Here is a 21,964-nt window from a genome sequence, read left to right as displayed (position 1 = left end):
TTTGTTCTATATCTCCAAACTGGTTTTTTTTTTTTTTTTTTGCCTTTTAGAATGCCTTCTGGGTTGGTAACTAGACATGATGTAGTAGGTGAAAGAAACTGCAGTAAATAGGTCTTTCTTTAGTCATGTAATGATAAGGCATGGATGAGGGGAAGTATCTTCAGACTCCTTTGGTTAAGTCTCAGTTTTTTGGTGAGCCTGTGCCATGGGACTATAAACTTTTTAAGTACTTCCCTATCCCTCTGTCCTTGTCCCCCCTCCTTTGCCCTCCTTAGGTGGGACAGGATGGTTGGAAGGGGCTAGAGTTGTGTGTTTCTCTTCCCCCACATGGATGGTTTAGAGGGGGCTGGTATTGGGTATTTCTCTTCCCCTGGGGAGGGGGGAGTGTTTAGCTCTGCTATTTTACTAGGTTAGGCTCTAATAAAATAGTTTCTTCTCGGGGAAGGCCGTATTAAAAAGATCTGGCATATTCAAAATTGTATTTTTTTCCTTCCTGCTGGTGGGGAGCTGGAGGGCCTTTTTCTTTGACATTCACCACGAGGACCTGGTAGCACTCCTGAAAATGAAACTCACAAATACATGCCCCACTCCCCAATACTTGGCCCACCTAGAGTTTTCAGGCTTATTCACAGTGAGCTGTCTGTAATTTGTCAATTATAGTTCAGGTTTTTCTACCTAAAATGAGTTGTTTTTCAGGGAGGTTTCTACTTGTGAGTTTCTGCTCCAGTAAATTGTTATTCTCTGTACATACCTGTCTCATTCTTATGATTGGAGTAGCAGTTTGTCCTGTGATCTCATTTGTCTGACAGATCTATGAAGAATTGCTGACTTTTTAGTTTTTTTAGCTTTTTGGTTGTTGGGACAGAGTAAAAATTTCTAAGATTCTTACATGTCAGGCCAGAAACAGGAAGTCTTATTTTTTACTTATTAATATTTAAGTGTGTTCCCTTAGAACAAAAAATTAAGGTCCCTTACATAATCATGTATAAATTCCGGAAATTATAACGGTAAGAAATTTTTGTCATCTGATGTGTTGTATGTATCATACTCTGTTTTTATCAATGTTCCTAATAATGATCTTTGTATACATTTTGAGTATAGACATAATGACATTTGCTAGTCAATTGAATGTAGGCCACAACAGGAAAAGAATTCAAAGATGACTCAGGTTTTTGACTTGAGCAATTGCAATCGACATTGATTGAGATGGAGGAAGACAGGGAGTAACAGTTTGATTTTATTTATTTATTTTGGCACTGGGGATTGAACCCAGGGGTGCTTTACCACTGAACTACATTCCTAGCCCTTTTTATTTTGAGACATGGTCTCACTAAATTGCTGAGGCTGACCTTGGACTTGTGATCTTTCTGCCTTAACCTCTGAAGTTGCTGGAATTATAGGCATGTGCCACAATGCCTGACTAACAGTTCTGACTAACAGGTGTCAAGCTGAATTAGACACCTTCTAGAGATCCAAGGAAGATGTCAAATAGGCAGTTGGATATATGAATCCAGAATTTAGGGAAGAGGTACAGGCTGGAAATATAAACTTGGGTGTCATTATTATGTGAATGGTATTTAAGGTTATAAACCTGGATGGGGATCGTCAGCAGAGTGAGTATGAAAAGAAGAGATAGGACCAAGGACTGAGATTGGGGAAGTGAAGAGGACCCAATAAAGAAGGAGATGGAGAGGCCAGTGAGGCGAGAGGAAAACCAGGCCAGGTGTGTTTGCCTTACTAGACAGGTGAAGAGAGGTTTTCAAGGAGTTAAAATGCTGAAATGTTAAGTAAGATGAGTTAAAGCATACTAGGTAATTTCAGTGGGTTGGTTGGGGTTTAAAATAGGATGGAGGAATAATTGGAAATGGGAGTTTTGCTATAAAGAGAAGGAAGGAAATATAGCAGAGGGATGTGGAAAGTTTTTAAAAAATAAGATAAATTGTAGTATTCCTGTGGGCATGTACTCAAAGAGATAGCTGTGTTTACAATATATCTTCATGTGTTTTGAAGTAATTCTAATATTGATGAAGGTCTTTAGAAGAGATGAAATTTATTCAATGAGTGGCAGCCCTTATGCTTATAATTTTCATCAGCATTCTTGCCACTAGCATATTCATTAGCGCTTTTGACAACAAAATTAACCAATTTGCTTTTTTCTTACTGCCACTGTAATAGCATACATGCAGGATGGTTAGAATATTAGACAAAGCAGAATGCATGAACTAATGCTCCAACTGGAAAACAGATTTTAATTGAGTAAGACATAGTGGCAATCTAAAAGAATATGCCAAGAAATTAATAGCTGATTATTTTTTAAAATATTGCTTAAAGGTTATTTGATATATTAATCATTAATAGTGACTTTCTGCTAAATCTCTGAATAATTTCTTAAAATTATTTAAAAATATTTTTAAATCTTTATATTGGAAAGAAGATGGTTTTCATTTGAGACCTAGTTTCTTTTTTTGGTGTGGGGGGGTACCAGGGATTGAACTCATGGGCACTCAACCACTAAGTCACATTCCCAGGCCTATTTTTTGTATTTTATTTGGAGACAGGATCTACACTGAGTTGTTTAGGACCTCACTTTTTGCTGAGGCTGGCTTTGAACTCACGATCCTCCTATCTCAGCCTCCTGAGCTGCTGGGATTACAGGAGTGTACCACTGTACCCGGCTGAAACCTAATTTTGAATGACAGCCCTCATGCTTATTAGCTGAGTTGCCCTAAAATTAACTAAAGCTCTGATTCTGGCTTTCATTATCTATAACATGGAACTATAAATACCTACTCTACAGAATACAGTGAGGATTAAATAAGGGGTGTGTGTGTGTGTGTTGCCCTAATGAATGGGTTACGTAGTATCTAACAGAGAGATGCTTCTGCCTTTTATCCTTTGTTTGGAAGCTAAAATTTGGTTTCATTTTTCCTAGGTAGAAGCAAAGTAAATTTTTAGCTACATAATTTTTTTTTTTTTAAATAGCTTGCTTGATGCTGTTGATAATACACTTATAAATCATTTAAGGGTATGTATAAGTACTTTTGTCATTAGAAGAAACAAATATTCACTAGTTTTTTTAACTGATGAAATGAAAATTTAATAATAATTGGGGACAATATTTTAAATGTAGGTCTGCTAATGAGAAAAGAGGAATTCTTTTTTTTGAACATAACATTTCACATAGTTGGGGTTCAGAATTGGTGTTCCCTGAGCTGTACAAAAACAGGATGGATTTGACCTCTGAACCATAGTTTTTGCTTCCTGATTTGTAATATTATTTCTACATTTAGTTACCATTTTTTATATTTCTCTATAAAACCCCCTAATTTTTAATATTTTTAACAAGTGTTTATGTCTACTTCCTTTGAAATATTACTGATATATAACTATATAATTATTTTTCTGTAATATTTCCATAATTACTTTCTACTTTCTTTTAAACTTACTTCTAAATGATTTTAGACTCACATAGAAATTACACAAATAGTACAATTTCTGAGTATCCTTCACCTAGTTTTTCCCAATAATGACATTGTACATAATCATCATAACTACTTTTAAAAGTGCCTTTGAGAGCTTGTTTGGAGGTTCTAGGAGGGCAATGCAGCTACTAATATACCCTTGACTGAAGAACAGTCCTCCACTATTGGAGAAGGTCATCCTCTTCAATTGAGCATACAGTGGGGAGGACACACAGAAATGGTGAGCGAGTAAGGGGCCACCCACCTAGGCAGCCAAATCAGCTGAATCAGCTCTGGCAATCAATGGGCTAACAGATGTCACAGCTAGATTGTCCTCACACCCATAAATGAGATGGCATCAAACTAAAAAGCTTCTTCACAGCAAAGGAAACAATCAAGAGCATGAAGAGAGAGCATATAGAATGGGAGAAAATCTTTGTCACCTGCACCTCAGATAGGGTGTTAATTTCCAGGATATACAAAGAATTCAAAAAAACTTAATACCAAAAAATCAAATAACCCAATTAATAAATGGGCAAAAAACTGAATAGACATTTCACAGAAGAAATATGAATGGTCAACAAATATATGAAAAAAATGTTTAACATCTCTAGCACATTAAAACTACATTGAGATTTTATCTCACTCCAGGAAGAATGGCAGTTATCAAGAATTCAAGTAACAATGAATGTTGACAAGGGTGTGGGAAAAGGATATACTCACACATTGATGGTGGGACTACAAATTGGTGCACACACTCTGGAAAGCAGTGTGAAGATTCCTCAGAAATGGAACCATCATTTGACCCAGTTATTCCACTCCTTGGTTTATACCCAGAGGACTTAAAATCAGCATACTATAGTGACGCAGCTACATTAATGTTTATAGAAGCACAGTTCACAATAGCTAAGTTATGGAGCCGACCTGTGTGCCTTTCAACGGATGAATGGATAAAGAAAATATACATGTACATAATGGAATATTACTCAGCCATAAAGAAGAATGACTTTATGACATTTGCCAGTAAATGGATTCATCTGGTCACTATCATGCTAATTGAAATAACCCATTCCCCAAAACCAAAGGTCTTTGATATGTGGACGATAAGCCACAACAGGGAGAGAGTAGGGGGAGAATAGAATTTCATTGGATTAGACAAAGGGGAATGAAGGATAGGAAAAAGAAAGACAGTGGAATGAATCTGACATAACTTTATTGTATACATATATGACCATACCACAGTGAATCTCACATCATTTACGTCCATAAGAATGGAGTCCTAATTAGAACAAGATATATTCCATGCTTGTATAATTATATCAATATAATTTCTACTATCTTATATACATAACTAAAAAGAATCAATAAAAAAATAAAATTGCCCTTAACATTGGCAAGTAAGCATTTATTTAAATATGAATGTTTATTATATTCTATTTATAGATGAATTTACAACTGCTATTTTACTTTTTGTTTGTTTGTTTGTTTCCAGATCAGCCAGTATTACTAACCTGTCATTGGATCGATCTGGTTCTCCTATGGTACCTTCATATGAGACATCTGTCAGTCCCCAGGCTAACCGAACATATGTTAGGACAGAGACCACTGAGGATGAACGCAAAATTCTTCTGGTACTAATACACTGTCTAGTTTTGATCATAAGGATGTCTATTTCATTGATTTTTTTTTTTTTTAAAGAAACATAAATGAAATAGCATATCAGTTAAACAGAAATGATTAGCTTAACTTTTTACTCAGCTCACCAGAGAAACTGGTCAGTATTCTTTCTCTACTTATTGCATTAATATTTTTTTTTACCCCTTTCTTCTGGCAAGATCAGAATTCAGTTTCCTACATAATATAAGAGAGCTTAATTCTCAGGTTCCAGCTTGCTGTTTAAAATTTGAAGCATGTTTTTTTTTTTTTTTAACTTTTTTTTTTAGAGAGAGAATTTTTTTTAATATTTATTTTTCAGTTTTCGGTGGACACAACATCTTTTATTTTATTTTTATATGGTGCTGAGGATTGAACCCAGCGCCCTGCACATGCCAGGCTAGCACGTTACCGCTTGAGCCACATCCTCAGCCCCCCGAAACAAGTTTCTTATACACATGGAGAAGCCTTTGAGACAGTTTATTCAGTTTATGTGAGATAATATTTAGTTTCTTCCATTTGCTTATATATAAAATCATGTGTTCAATCCACAGAGTGATTCAAAGAAATGAAAGATATGGCTTCTATCCTCAACTTTTAATTCAGGAGGTAGAAATGGTAAAATAAATACATATATGTCTTAATACTAAAAAAAAGAGTGTCATGAATGATATAAAGTTTAAAAAATTGATCATTAATTAGGGTGTCAGAAAGGTATTGAGCTTTATGTTTTGAAGGACGGAATGGATTTGGATAAGTAGTAAAGAAAGTGAATCTTATATATAGATGTAAGGAAAGGTATAGAGATAAGAATAAGCATGGCATTTCCATGGAATAAAGTAGGATTTATTAATTGGGAGAAAATTTAAGTTGGAGAGTGTGGGCATTGAGAATGGAGTTATTTGGGACTACCCAGTGAAAGGCAATGAATTTGGTCACTCAAGTTTAGATTTGAACCTGTAGTTGCTGAGCAGTGGATAAAGTTATTATTTATTTTTTTTTTTTGGAAGATTTATCTAGCAGTTGGGTGGTGCTGAAAAGGGTGGAATGAATATGGTGGAATGAAGGCTACCAGGAACAGTTACCTTAGATTTTTGTGATTTGCCTGTTGTCACCATCTTCTACCGTTATCCAGTTTCCAAAAAAGAAGAATATATTTTGTACTTAACTAAGAGATGGATAATATGTGCCATTGATCCAAAAATATAGTACTTGGGATCATTGATTTTTAAGAGAAAAGTCATGCTTGGAATTAGATGAACTGAGTTCAAGTTGTTCCTCATGTATGCGTCATTTATATTAAATCATATAAATTAGTTGCTCTAAAGAAATGCAAATCAAAGTTCCTTTTATGAATGTGAAAATCACAGGAAAGCATCTGTACAGGTAAATAGCATTCTTATGAGTAACACTTGCTCTCAATGTATTGCAGGACAGTGTTCAATTAAAGGACCTGTGGAAAAAAATCTGCCATCACAGTAGTGGAATGGAGTTTCAGGATCACCGGTACTGGCTGAGAACCCATCCCAATTGCATTGTAGGAAAGGAATTGGTTAACTGGCTAATCCGAAATGGACATATTGCTACCAGGTATTGTGATCTTAAGAAAGAGGTTTGATATTATTTGTTAATTTATTTTAAATGAGGACACATATTTGAAGATATAGGGATAACATTTCTTTGTAGATTCCCTTTTTTTAATGTATTTGATGGTTTGGGGGAACTAATTAGTCAACCTTCCTTCCATCTGGTTTTCACCAGTAGAGAATAGTTGGAAGGAGCCAAATATGGGGTAGGGGGTCAAAGTTTATCTTATTAAAAGTAGAAGCATGTGGTATTTCCTCAAACTTAGAACTCTTTAGTAAAGCAAGATTGGAGAACATAGCTAGATTCTAAGGTTAAAAGATTCTTCTGTTACTGTTCTCCAATCTAGACATTACAGTCTGTGTTGAGAATTGGATTATAAGCCATGTCTGGATGATCACAAATCAAAAGAATAACAGAAAGGGCCTAAAACCTTTCAAACTAACAAACACATTCCCGTAGGTTTTACAACTGCTCAGGTGAGCTGCTTCTCCTCTTACGAGAAGAAACAAATGTTTAAATAAATAAAGAGAGAAATAACTTTAAACAGGGAAGAACTGGATTCCAATTTTTTGCTATATCTCTTTAGTTTTGTGCCTTTAGTAAAATTATTCAATCTTTTTGTGACTTGGGCCCTTTAGTTCCAACATGGGAGAAATATTTTGGTCCTGTGAATAAACTTTGGGAAAGAAATAAATGTTGACTGTAAGTGCTTTATAAACTGAAATGCCCCATAATAAAATGTGTTGAGTATGTTTCTTTCATACACAGATACACACATACATACATTTTATATCTATATCTGTAATATTTACTGTTTTTTCATCAAGACTGTAAGTTCTTTGTAGGAGGTATGCTGTTTTTAGCATGTTTTTACTCTTCCATTAAGGAGAGGGGTGTGTGCATGCATTGAGTATTTCCTGTAATTAAAATAAGGTTTTTAGGACTGCCTTACCATAGGTTCTCATCCTTTACTATGGTATCTAGAGGAATTTTTTAATTTGCATTCCATCTCCCCAGTCTTTTGTTTTATTCCTTATCTGTCCAAGGATAATTTGAAATTCGAACTCTGAACTGGAAAAAAAAAAAGATTATGTCTTATACTATAAAATTATTCTGACTGACTTTTAAAATATTTCATGTTTCTTGCTCTTAATTCAGGGCACAAGCTATAGCAATTGGACAAGCAATGGTTGATGGACGTTGGCTGGATTGTGTTAGTCATCATGACCAGCTTTTCAGGGATGAGTATGCACTCTACAGACCACTGCAGGTAATCTTCATTTTTTACTCCTAATGAGAATGTAACAAGCTTGTTTTGAAGTCTTTCTTCATCAGTGAGAATAAAAAGTAATTGAATTAACCAAAGAAACTTTTTTTCTAATAGATTTTCCTTGCTGTTTAAGGAAAGTTACAACTTTTTTTTTTTTTTTTTTGTACTGAGCTATACCACTAGTCCCAATGCTGTTTTTTCCTTTTTAAATATCTTTTTTTTTTTTTTTAAATAAGGTAATAATGATGAAAACCTGCTATTAGGATTAAATACTTTATTTGGTGTGGTTTTGCTTAAACTTGGCTTAGTTTTATAGTTAACTTATAGTTTATTTGTCATTTAATAGCTTTCAGTTTTACTGTTTGTTTTTAGAACTAAAAGTTGCATGTATAACAAAATGATTGAAAAATGGAAAGTAAATAGAAACAGATTTTGACTCTTTAGTACTATTAAACTGTGCACTGATGATAAAATAATCTTTTTCTAACTCAAGGGAAATGAAAATTACTTAAAGATAGAAAATTTAAAAAATATTTATATAACCATATATGTATATTTATATATATAAAGTACATACACACACTAAATATATATGTTGTGTGTGTGTATGTTTACTAAATAACTTTTTAAAAATTTTTTTTAGGTATTAGTGATTAAACGCATGTCCTCACCCCTGCCAGGCAAGTGTTCTACTATTGAGGCACATCCCTAGCACCTAAAATGAGAAACTCAGTAGTTAGAAATGACCCTGAAGACTGGTGTATATTTGTTAAAGTATGACAGTTATTTTTTCAGGATGTGACCCAGAGTTTGTTCAGGGTTAGACTAGATGCTGTGTAGTCTTTTCTGATAACTAAAGGATGACATAAAACCCTGTAAAATTTATGTCAAAGAAATATTTTGTTTGTAACATGCTAACCTAAGACTTCTAGTTAATTAAAATTACAGTTTTAACAATGGAATTGCCTGTATGATAATATTTTATAGCTTAGTTCTTGTTAATTTGTTTATTTTTCTAAATAAATTTACTCAGTTGTTATGTTTATAAAAATATTGGGTACAATTTATTTGTTGTGTGATACCCCCAACATCTTGACATTGAGGGTCAGTTGCTTGGATCCTGTCTTGATACTTTCAGAGTACAGAATTTTCTGAGACACCTTCTCCGGACAGTGACTCCGTGAACTCTGTGGAGGGACACTCTGAGCCATCCTGGTTTAAAGACATAAAGTTTGATGACAGCGACACAGAACAGATAGCTGAAGAAGGTGACGATAATTTGGCTAGTGAGTTTTACTTTCTAACATTTTAGTTTTTATGGATCATTATGTATGTATGAAAAAATGAGTGCCTTATTTATTTTGTTGAAAAAAAAATCTGCTTTAAAATTTATGGCTTCAACCGGATGTAAACATCTAGTAGCAATCCTTGTCTTAGATACAGTATTTTCTTGAGATACTAACTTGTTAGGCAACTGATGTTTTCAGATTTTACCGTAGTCTATAGTTTGCAGCAGCTTAAAAATAACTCTGAGCAAATAATATCACAGCAGATAACTTTCTCACCTCTTCCTTATGATATCAGACTTTCTTTCTGCAGAACCTCCAATATACTTATTCATTTTAAAAATTGATTTTATATTTAATTTTGTTCAAATTTTATTAAGTCTACACAGAAGTACATGAAAATACTGTATCCATTTTGGTATTGCACATTGGGCTTGTATATTAAAAAAACATTTTTCTCCTTTCCTCCAATACCCTGATAAAACCCATTTTTACTCCCCTCCTCTCCCTATATTTCTTTCCCCTCCCCGACACTAAAAGATTCTGCCAGTCCTAGCAAGCGCACCTCAGTCAGCAGTTTCCAGTCCACAGTGGACAGTGACTCAGCCGCGTCTATCAGCCTGAACGTGGAGCTGGACAACGTGAACTTCCATATCAAGAAGCCCTCCAAGTACCCACATGTGCCCCCTCACCCTGCTGACCAAAAAGGTAGGAGGTAGTCACCATCTGGAATCCAAATAGGCTGGAGAGCTGGGCTCTCATGCCAGCTTGTCCTTCTGGCTTCCTCTGTTCCAGTATGGCTGAGGGGATGTGATGTGGGTTTTGTTTCACCCTTTCTCATTTTCCCCACACCTCCTCCCTACACCATTTTGGTTGGTTCTTTTTGTTTCCTGTTTTCTCCCTCAGTATCACCATGCCCAGTTTAAAGCTTGTAGTCTTTTAAAAGGACCTACATCTGACTGCTCTTCCCATAATGTGCAACTTCCAAGGTGGCATTTCTTTGCATTTATAACATGGATGTTCTGCTCTATTCTTTTCTCTTTCTTTGTTTAACATTTTAAAGCCTATTCACCTATGCTATTTTATAATAATATATTTATTTAAACCTGTTCAGATGATTGAATTAGATTGGGGGAAATTATTCACACATTTAAAACATCTTTCTACTGGAGTTTAAAAGGCCTATTATACATATAGTATATTTACTAAAAAATTCTTCTCTAATAAAAAGTGAATTAATTTGTTATTTTTAGTTATGCTGATATTAGTCTACTTATTTAATAATAATAATAATAATAATAATGGCCATATCCAAATTGCATTTGGTGTAAAAGGAAAAGTTAGATAAATTATTTCTAAAATCTAAGATAGCAATACATAAAAAGTAAAATGCCTTTAAAAAAAATGGATGGTGAGATTTACATTATTGGATATAATTAAAACCAATTTAAATTATAATCCTAACATGGCATTATGTAAAAGTACATAAATGAAAAAAAAATGAATGAGTAAATGGATAATTATGGGAGTTCATTATGTCATAATAACTGAAAAGTCATTATTATAAAGTATTTTATTGTATGATTTTACCTGAAGTTTGAATTTTAAACATTTAGTTTTCTCAGGTCAGATTGTCTGTGAACTTAGATCTGGACTGCTTTCCTAATTCTTTGTTCCTCTCTGTTTTGAGCTTAAAAAAAAAAAAAAAAGTAACAAATGGGAACATTTTGAACTTAAATATCTATATTAAAATAATTGGAAAGAAATTTACATTTCTAAACCAAATTTCTCTTAATTGTCAATGTAAGTTATTATCAAGATGTGGTAGAATGTCTTTAAGAGTTAAAATAATAAGATGTATTTTATTTAAAAAAGAAATTTAGAGAGTGTGGGATAGGAGAAGATTTGACTAGCAAGTAGCATAAGTAAGGTATACATCTTTATGGAAACCCTCAAAACAGAAATTGGATGAATGATGGAGAAAATGTGGGTGTGTATGAAAGGACAGTGAAGCAGACATGACACTTGTGTGAGAATTAATTGTCACCTGGAGGATATTATGATGCTTTTGAGTATTAATTTACAGATGTGGATCAGAGGCAGAATATACCATAACAGAGGACATCTGTTCTGGACATATGTATTGGTGGTTTCATTTCACTAAAAGCAGAACATAAAATACATTTGTGACTTGCTGATGCTTTTACCTCTTGGAAAGTTAAGAAAGTTTTGAAAATCTTGAAGAAAGTGATCTATCATCATAGAATTCATAATGGCAAGGGGCACACTACTGAGCACAGTCACACGTGTATTTTAGGAAACGTAACTTCAGAGTGTTGAGAGGGGAATGGATCAGGAGGTTCCAATAATGCCTTTTTTTACAGCACAACCTCACATTTTTCAGGGAGAATAAAAAGGGAAGCACCTGAAGTTGAAAAAGCCATCATACTCCTCTGATACTTCTTTGATCTCAAACCTTTAAGAAAGTTGTGAGTGGCAATGTTCTTATGATAATGAATCTAGAAGAGGGACCAGCACTCTTAAGGAAAATGACAGGATAGCAGGAGTCTAGATGGCACTAAAGATTGAGATGTCACTAAAGGTTGGAGAAAAGGCCAAGGATATCTGAGAAAAGATATATTGCCATAGCAAGAAAGAAAAATTAGACAAGTTATTTAGGGAAGTCAGTATAATATTGAAAGAAACTTTTCTTTTTCTCTGTCAAGATTTATCTTGTCAGGAAAGAACACATGGTTAAGGGGAAAGCAAAGCCCAAGAGAGAGAAGAGATAGAAAATGTCCTGCTATTTTCAGTGAGTCTGTTGCCAGGTTTAGGCAGACCACATGCGAGATTGTTGAAAGAATTTGGGTCTGAGGTCATGGAGCCAGAGATGATTATTTTGTAAGAATACAGAATCTAGATGACTATTGATAGATGAGTTACATTTTTTAAGGTGGTTTCTTGATGTGGTATTGGAAGTTGGAAAAATTGTAGGAAAATTTAGTGAATTGGGTGTACTGTAATATTTAGAAAAGGATTGTGGTAAAGGGCAGCTTCATTGGTTTACTAAAATAAGTCATTTTGAAAACAACTCCATTTTCATCTTATGTTAATATGAGGTTATTAGATAAGGAGAATATCATAGATATGATTTTATATGATGTTAGGCATTTGATGGTTCTCAAAAACATTTTAGACAACAATGAATTTTGCACTAGAAATGTATTAAAGAGGTAGTTGAAGGAGGTGATCATATTTATTATTTAAAGTACCGATTTTGGAGCTTTTCAAAAATTGTAAATTGACAAATTATAATTGTATGTGTTTATGGGGTGCAGAGAGATGTTAATAACATGTATACAATGTAAGTCAAGTTAATTAACATATTCATCAACTCATTTACTTATCATTTTTTGTGGTGTGAACTTTTGAAATTTACTATCTTCTCAATTTTGAAATGTTCAATACACTGTTATTATATTATAGTTATTATAGTCATTATTCTGTGTAATAGATCTCAAAAAACTATTCCCCTGGCTAACTGAGACTTTATATTCTTTGACCACTATTTTCTTTACACCCTAGAATTTCACATTCACCATTGTACTATGGAATTTTTGTATGAGAAACACACAAATAGCATGGTGTGTTTGGGAATGTAGGAGCTCAGCAGTGCCACAATTAATATTAGCATATTAATTTATAGCTTATTTTAATGGTCGGACAAAATGTTAAAAGGGCAATTAATAATTTGATAGCAGCCGGAAAGGGATGATCCTAAATTATACTATAGGGCTTTGTCAATTTGTATTTATTGTTGTTCAGCACTTTTAAGTTTACACTATGATGGGATTGCAGAAATGTGCCTCTGTGCCCTTCTTTTCTTACTATTTTTTAAAATACTAAGAATTATTCTTTTTCCATTTACTTTATGAAGTTGAAATGTGATAAAAATATTTTGTTCTTTGTTGTTAAAATGATCTTATCAGAAAGTAAAGATTCCTAAAGTGAGCTGGTAATGGTAGTGCATACTTGTAATCTCACCTACTGGGAAGGCTGAGACAGGAAAATCTCAAGTTTGAGGCCAGCCTGGGCAACTTAGTGAAACTCTGTATTAAAACAACAACAAAAAAAGAGGTAGAGATATATATCTCAGTGGTAGATATATATATATCTATATATATCTATATAGATATATATATATCTATCTCTCTCTCTCTCTCTCTATATATATATATATCTTAGACTTACCTAGCATGTGCAAAGCCCTGGGTTCAGGACCCAGTATGGAAAAAAAAAAAAAAAAAGTATGTGAAAGATTAGAATTCTTCTGCCTGTTTTCATTCCCTTTTAATAAATACAAGTGGGATTAACTATGTTTGATTTTTTTCATTGGAATTAAAGGCAATGCTTATTAAATCTTTACCAATTATCCTCTATCTTTTATGACTGAGGAAATTTGGGTTTATAAAATATGTTGAGGCCTGGAGTTGTAGCTCAGTGGTAAAGCACTTACCTTGCATGTGTGAGGCCCTGAGTTCAGTCCCCAGCACCACATAAAAATAAATTAAAATAAATATATTGTGTCTATTTACAAAAAAAAAAAAAAAAACCAAAACCAAAAACTTTGAAACATCTGCACTTAAAATATGACATATGATTTGGTTAATTTTTCACTATTGGTCTTAGAGAATTGTACAATTGAAATGTGTTTTATTATGTGTTTCAAGCAGAATTCTGAGCCATTCTTGGAAAGTTATCGCAAGTATGACCTAGAAAGAAAGAGAAAGTAATGGCTTCCTTGAGCCTCCAGATATAATTTCCCATATACAGGAAAACATGGGGGAGAGATGCAGATTAAACATACCATGAAGGAATAGTTGCTCAGATCCAGATGTGGGATATTGCACAAAGATATTTGGCCTGGGTTGCTTAAAAGTTCTTTATCATGGAAAAGAATAAAGGTAGGAGATCTGTTCTAGATTAAAAGAGAATGAGCAAGCATAGGGCCAAATATTATGTATGAACTTTTTTTGGTTATATGTTTGAGGATATTTTGGGAACAGTTGGATAAATTTCAATATGGACCAGTTCTGTGATATTAAGGTATTGTCAGGGGCTGGGGATATAGCTCAGTGGCAGAGCCTAACTTGCATGAGGTCCTGGGTTTGATCCTTAGTACCAGAAAAATGAAAAACAGATATTGACAGTTTTCTTAAGTCTGTAAATGGTGGTGTGGCTGTAAAGAAGCGTGCCCTTATTTTAAAAAGATGCATGTTGAAGTACTGGTAAAATGTGATGTGTGTAATTTTAAATGGTCAAGGAAAAAAGCATATGTATATGTGAAGAGAAAGATATGGCAAGTCCTTAGCAATTGTGGAATGTAGGTGGGTGATATACAATATTTTCTGTATGCTTGAAATTTTTTCATAATAAATGTTTGGGAAAATAAATAATTTCTGGAGTCTCCTTTGTATTTAAGCTTTAGAATGAACAGTAAAACTTGTAAAAGACTTGTAATACATTAGTTGAACTAACAGGATTTAGCATTATTCATTTCTGCAAGGGAAATGTAGAAATAAAGCATAACATTGTCTTTATTGTATTTGGCATGGTGCACTTGAATTTTCTAAATAAAACATTTTCTCTGCTTCCTGGTTGGGAAGATGATCATAGTGGTTCATAAACATAGTTCCTTTTAAAGCCCATTTGTTTACAAATGAACTTAGAAAAAATTTTTTGGAGAACTTTCACCTTAAAGGGGTTAAATTGTGTTGTGGCTTGCTTTGCATAGTAGACAGAACCCCACTTGAGCTATGCTTGGTCACCCTCCTAGAGGAAAGTTCAAAGGGAAGTAAAGAGTAAGTTTCACTTTAATATTTTTAAAAGCATTCAGAGCCTGTTCAGGTGTTACCTCCTGGCAAATGGCAATGTTGGGTTAGAGTTTTTGAAAAACAAAATCTAATTCAAAACTAATTAAAAATATGATGAGTTATATCTTTATTTTTTTTGCCAATGTCACTTTCATATGAATTTGTTTTATAGTTTATATTCTGCAATTTTAAAAAACCTTACATTGTTTTCTCAGATGACTTCTCTGGGAATTACCTTGTATATAGACAAAGTCATTATGTATTAAAATACAGTTATATATGAGAAAAGCAATGTAATATTTTAGGCTTATGCAAATTACTAAAGATTTCAGTTTTCATAAACTATTTCAGTTTTGGTATGTGAATATTTACTATTTGGAAAAATGATGTTAAAAATGATCTGACATTTGAACTGAGGTGAACTGTTTCATGGTTCTGTTGAGTTATTAAGTTTATTAAGTTTAGTATGAAGTGCAAGTATAAAAAAAATTTTAGTCTGAAGCTTTCTTGAGGTCGCAAAGCAGTGATGGGTTTTATATGAGTAATACATTGTTGTGTGTGGGTGTGCTCTCTGTATAATTATGCCAGCCCATTATAGTCATATGTCTTTCCTTCCTCTCTGTTCTCTCCTTTGTATGCAGAGTATTTGATTTCTGACACTGGAGGACAACAGCTCTCAATAAGTGACGCTTTCATCAAAGGTAATTTTATCAACAACTGTCCATGTGATGGTGTTTCTTTTGCTCAGGAGGGTATCCTTAGGGCTTAGCACATTGACTGACAGAGAAGTACTGAAAATATGTTTGATTAGTACTACTAACACAGTTTTAATGTGTATAATGGCTTTGAGAATATTGAAAGACAAGAATATAAATTTAGATTTGGTTTGAGAGAAGGATCTGAAAAGTAATTGTTTAAGAACTTTTACAAAGAATTTGAATTTTATTCTTTTAAAGGCATGGATAGTGTCCTACATCATGAATACAGTATTAAATATTGATATACATAACATCAGGGATTGTTAGCTTTATCAAAAAGCCTATAGGCAGATTTCATCCATTTGAGGATGCTGCTTTCCCGTGTAGAGTTGGGAAAAGAAATAGACAAAAGAGGCTAAAGAACTAACTTTGCTGATCAGTTTCTTGGGGAGAACAGGAATATAGAAGAATATAAGCCTATTATTACCCATTCCTTATTTAGCTTACTGTAGAGTAAGAACATACCCAGTTAGTTCACAATACTTCTTAGTTTAGGTCTTGAATATGGGAGAAGTTCCCTTCCCAGTGTCTTTTTGGCTTCTGGAGTTTTGGATAAAAGAGAAGGTAGGGCAAGTTAGTGCAAGGGAACTGATCTTATCACTTGGCAATCCTTCTAAATTTATTTCTAAGCATCTGGTTCAACTGGAAGTTTATAGACTGGCAGTTTATATGATTGAAATGTGCAGGTCTTGTACCTCCCACATCATGCACACATACTTTATGTAATGACTGTTGGACTGTTTAGTGGAAGTTTTTTGCTAGATTGGAAGGCTTTAAAAGGGAAAGGATTAGAGGATTTTTCTAAGCATTACCTATCTCCTTTCTTTCCATTTATCTAGTCACTTCAGTTATTTAGAGTAAGCGTCTTTTCTGCAAAACATTTATTATCTGTTGAATTTGTCTTGATTCATTTTTACCCTTTAAAATATTTTAATGATTTTATAAAACTTTGTATAAATTGCTATGTATCATGTTTTAATATTTCTTTGTAGCTTATTTTCAGGTCTATCTTGTTAAAAAGTTTCTTTAAAAGTCTCTGCTAATATTGAAAAAGAAACACCATGAAGGATTGTCTATATAGATTTCTACATTGTCACCTTCTGTTTTGGGATATCTGAGTTGAGCTTCTTTTTTGAAAGTTCAGTACCCCCACTATTATATATTATTCTGCCAGCATTCAGATTTCAGTTGAATGCAGTCAGTTTGTAATTTTGTAGGGGAAATTAGCATACACAACTCTCTCTCTCTCTTTTGTGGTGCTGGGAATCAAACCCAGGGTCTTGCACATGCTAGACAAGTGCTCTACCACTGAGCTATACACTGTCAATCTCTGCTTCTATATTTTAATGTATTTATATATGTACATATGTTTATTATTATATATATTTTATATAATTTATGTATTTATTTTACATCTTTGCCCTTTCATACCTGTATTTTATATTGGTTAACTTAAAAAAATTTCAAAAGAAGAGTTGGTAATTTCTAAATATGTGAGTAGATGGCATAAAACATGGCAATAAAATAATGACTTCATATTTTATATTTACTTAGAATCCTTATTTAATCGTCGGGTGGAGGAAAAATCCAAAGAGTTGCCTTTTACACCTTTGGGCTGGCATCATAACAACCTGGAGCTCCTAAGGGAGGAGAATGGGGAAAAACAAGCTATGGAGAGATTGCTGTAAGGCAGAGAGCTTTTAAATTTTAAATGTCCATTTTTATGTTCAATGACTTAGGCATATGTGTAGTTCCTCTTCCTTATAAAGCAAAAAATACAAAGATTACTTAGAAAATAAAGCCTATTCTGATTTCTGATGAAATATCTTATTAAAAGGGGCTTGTCTGTTCACATTTGAATTTATGTAGTGAAATTTCATTTCAGCAAATTAATGGGGAATGTTAGTTGGATTTATTCACAGATTTTATTTATGTACAAAATCATTAAGGTACAGATACACCAAGAAAATAAAAATTGACCTAGAAGATTCATCTGTGAGGTGTAATTGAAATGCTTATTTCATTGTAGACTGCTTGTGTGTCTTTAGAATTATGTGTTTGGTTATATTAACTATGCACACTTCTTTCTTCTGACATTTTCATAGTTCAGCTAATCATAACCACATGATGGCACTACTCCAGCAGTTGCTCCATAGTGACTCATTGTCACCATCTTGGAGGGACATCATCGTGTCACTGGTCTGCCAGGTTGTTCAGACAGTTCGACCTGATGTCAAGAACCAGGATGATGATATGGATATTCGTCAATTTGTACACGTTAAAAAGGTGAGCTCTACTAATACTCTGTCTATGCTAGGAATCAGTGAGGCAGGCCTGGTAGCATTTGTGTCTTAATGGAAATGTAAAAAGAGTCATTACCCTGAGGGTTGCTGAGTGTGGGAAGTTTGGTGTCTGCTCTGTTAGCAGTGCACTTAGAGGTCATGAGGGCCACTCAGAGGAAGTGAGAGGTGGACAGAAGGTGTGGGTTGGGTGGATAATCCCCCCAAATAGTTTCTCCTTTCTTGCTTCCTCTTCTTAAGAAAGAAATCAGTTATGAGAAAATCTTGTTTCAGATTACTGTCACCATTCTGAGGAAAAGCAGTGGGTAATTAATTTAATTAGATAGTAATGGAATACTTTGTATTTTTTACTATGATATTTAAAATAATAGTTTTAATTGCCAAAGCAACAAATTTATTCAATCAGTGAGTATGTTAGAGTACCAACACTATATAAGAAAATTGGGAGTAGGATGATAATCATGCTGAGATGCCATTAATCATTGGTTGATAGGAAGATTTATATCCTGGAATTTCTTGTTTTTATTTGGATGTATAGTAGAAAATGTTAGCACCATCTGGCTGGATACTAAGGATTTATCACTGAATTTTAATTGTTCCATCAGATCCCAGGTGGAAAGAAATTTGATTCTGTGGTTGTCAATGGCTTTGTTTGTACCAAGAACATTGCACATAAAAAGGTAATGTGATTTAGTTCAACAGTGAAATTCAGTGAACTATGGCTCTGTGTTCTATTAATTAGACTTTCTGAAACATGGAAAAAAAGGAGAATAAGACATTGAGGGGCAACCAGTAATGTTTGTCACAGGGGTGGAAATTTGGAGGTTTCTTGGAAGGTCCCTGTTTTAGTCAGCTTTTTTGCTGCTCTGACTAAAGGACCCAACCAGAACAACTGTAGAGGAGGAAAGGTTTATTTTAGGGCTCTCAGTTTCAGAGGTCTTAGTCCATAGAAGATTGCTCCATTTCTGGGAGGGGGCGGCTCCAGGTGAGGCAGGACATCATGGCATAAGAGTGGCAGAGGGAAAAAGCTCATGATTTGATCAGGAAGCAGAGAGAGAATCCATTTGCAATATACAAATATATAACTCATAGTCACACCCCCAGTGTGACTCCAGTTCCTCCAGCCATATCCCACCTGCCTCTAGCCACCATTCAGTTAATCCCATCAGGGATTAATTCACTGATTAGTTTAATGTTATAACCCAATCATATCTCCTCCAAATCTTCTTGCATTGCCTCACATGTGAGCTTTTGGGGGACACCTCATATCCAAACCATAACAGTCCCCCAGAGCTGATGATGAATGAACTGGAATTTGGATAATAGGCATTCACCAGATGGAAGAAGGAGGCTCAGGCTTCCATATAGGAAGGTTTCAGGTTTCCCTAGGGGTACTAAAATCTGAGGATGCTCAAACCTCTCATATAAAATGGTGTAGTATTTGCATACTTTGAATTATCTCTATATTACTTATAATAGCTAGTACAATGTAAACACTAGATTAATAGTTGCTGTACTGTGACAAGAAAAAAAATCTGCATATTTAGTTAGGTACAGTCCTCCTGCCCATGAATATTTTCTGTCTGTGATTGGTTGAATCCATGGATGTGGACCTTGTAGATACAGAGGGCTTCAACTGTAAGGCATTTTACCTCTAGAGAATTGTTAGTGATCAAAGATAAGTAAAAGTTGCCTGAATTCAGTATTATTTTTCAGCAGTGGCCCAAAGTTAGTATTTACATATAGACACTTATTAAAGCGTTACCTTTTAAAGTAGTGCTTTAAATCAGATTAAGTGGGGTTTTTTTTGGTGGTGGTTATTGAATTAAGAGGTCAGTGTGTCATGCTGTTTTCAGGAACTGAAGAAAACCATATGTAACTGTGGTAGAAATGTATGCATGAGTGACCAACTTGTCCTACTGACCATATTTAGAGAATCTTTAACTTGCTAAAAGAACCTTGAATATAGTTCCCCAGCTAGTGAGTCACTGTTCTCAGTACTGTTTGCCAGTTTGGGGTCTCTAAGATGGGTCAGTCTGAAATCTTGATTAGAGAACTCAGTCCCTTTTTTTTTTTTGAAAGAGAGAGAGAGAGAATCTTTCAATATTTATTTATTTATTTATTTATTTTTCGGTGGACACAACATCTTTGTTTGTATGTGGTGCTGAGGATCGAACCCAGGCCGCCCGCATGCCAGGCGAGCGCGCTACCGCTTGAGCCACATCCCCAGCCCAACTCAGTCCCTTTTGCCTGTGACTTTAGTTGCAAGGTTGGCCAGACTCTGTTTTTGGACATGCTTGAAGACTTTCTCTATGAACTTGATGTTACCCAGTTCAGTTTGCCAACTTGTGATTGTTTAGAAATTTATTCCATTTTAAATGTTCAGGAGGCATTTTAATTCTTTTCTTCCTTTTCTATCTTGAATTAAATATGCTTTCAAATTTGCTGATCTCTTTGAGTTTTTAAGATAGCCTATCTGTAAGACCCATTCCTACCTCTTCTTACAACATTAGGGGGAAAAAGTTAGATTATAAAGGAATGGATTCAATTAGTGTTACAAAAGAGTAAATTTTTAAAGAATTTTTCATTGATCAGAAAAGATTACTTGTGTTTTTAAAAAATGAAAGAATAACCCAGAAGAATTAAATTAATACTGATATAATGAGATATTTTAAATTATCGGGAATTAGGAACCATGTGAACTTAATTATTAAAGAAGGTCTGTAAAGTGCAAACCTTTAACAGCTTTAATAGTCTGTTCTTTTTTTCTAGATGAATTCTTGTATTAAAAACCCCAAGATTCTTCTGTTAAAGTGTTCCATTGAGTATCTCTACAGAGAAGAAACTAAGTTTACTTGCATTGATCCTATTGTGCTTCAGGTAAGCACTCACTACTGAAAGTGGTAATTTGAAGGAATGGCTATGTACAATGATGCTTATCTCAATTATTTTGAAAGGAAACTTGTTGCTCTTGTTTTATTTAAAATTTAGTTATAGAAGACACTTCTATGAATTAAACTTTACAAATAGCTTACCAAAATCTCTGTCACTCATTATTTTTAAAGCTTTAGAGTGTTAAAGGGAAATGTACATGACTGGGAATTTATGGAAGAAAAAAATGAAAGTCCAAATATTGCTTTCCCTGGACCATTGATTTACTGAGAGAGTTTCACCAACTTTTCAGATCTCTAAAAGACTTTCCAGTTTGTAATACAGTCACTTTCACTAAAACACATTTCTAGAACATAGCTTGTACGTAGTTAGAAACTTGGGGAATAGTGTCAGATGGAAGCTGCTGGTTCTGGGGCTGTTCCTAAGTATGGGATTCCAGAATAGCTGAGTAAGATTGTAGCCCTCATTTTGGCTGCCACATAAGCAAGAAGTCTCTCAGCTCTATTTTAAGAAATTGAAAGTGAGCATCTGTTGGCAGGACTCTCTCCCCAGAGAGGTGCACCTTCCAGCTCTGGGTGACTTCTTGGTAGCTCTGCTGCTCTGAGCTTCATTTCCATTTGTACTGCTATAGTTTTGTGCATTCAAAATTTCTCTTGAGGCAGCCTCCAGCCATGCTGAACAATGTACCTGGTCTGTCTAAGTTCTCTGTTAAGGTTCCAATTAGTGATTTTGTTATTGCTGTTGCATAGGTTTCAAGTCTTCTGCCCCAACTCTTTTCTCCCATAAATACTATTGTAGTTTGTGGTCATTCAAAATGGAAAGTTTTCACCAATGTAAATATAATACTACAGGGAAACATTTATATTCAATTCAAGAAACATAGG

At 34.2% G+C, this 21,964-nt stretch overlaps 1 protein-coding gene across 6 annotated transcripts in view; it reads left to right on the top strand.

The window, feature by feature from the left end:
• Pikfyve (phosphoinositide kinase, FYVE-type zinc finger containing) overlaps positions 1 to 21,964 on the top strand; it is a 78,100-nt gene that overhangs the window by 20,939 nt on the left and 35,197 nt on the right. For 3 of the 6 annotated variants that reach the window (XM_076865880.2, XM_076865878.2, XM_076865879.2), the window contains 10 exons: positions 4,954 to 5,092; positions 6,547 to 6,704; positions 7,860 to 7,971; positions 9,110 to 9,257; positions 9,798 to 9,965; positions 15,772 to 15,831; positions 17,443 to 17,572; positions 17,994 to 18,174; positions 18,794 to 18,868; positions 20,961 to 21,068. In XM_076865880.2, the coding sequence (XP_076721995.2) occupies positions 4,954 to 5,092; positions 6,547 to 6,704; positions 7,860 to 7,971; positions 9,110 to 9,257; positions 9,798 to 9,965; positions 15,772 to 15,831; positions 17,443 to 17,572; positions 17,994 to 18,174; positions 18,794 to 18,868; positions 20,961 to 21,068 (1,279 nt within the window). Of the gene's footprint in view, positions 1 to 4,953; positions 5,093 to 6,546; positions 6,705 to 7,859; positions 7,972 to 9,109; positions 9,258 to 9,797; positions 9,977 to 15,771; positions 15,832 to 17,442; positions 17,573 to 17,993; positions 18,175 to 18,793; positions 18,869 to 20,960; positions 21,069 to 21,964 lie in introns of those variants that run through there. The other 3 variants (XM_076865882.2, XM_076865881.2, XM_076865883.2) reach the window with 3 other exon arrangements.

This window comes from Callospermophilus lateralis, chromosome 9 (genome assembly GCF_048772815.1).
Source record: "Callospermophilus lateralis isolate mCalLat2 chromosome 9, mCalLat2.hap1, whole genome shotgun sequence".
Lineage (NCBI taxonomy): Eukaryota > Metazoa > Chordata > Mammalia > Rodentia > Sciuridae > Callospermophilus > Callospermophilus lateralis.
The sequence above is the reverse complement of the archived record's forward strand: the minus strand, read 5'-3'. Positions and strand labels throughout refer to the sequence as shown.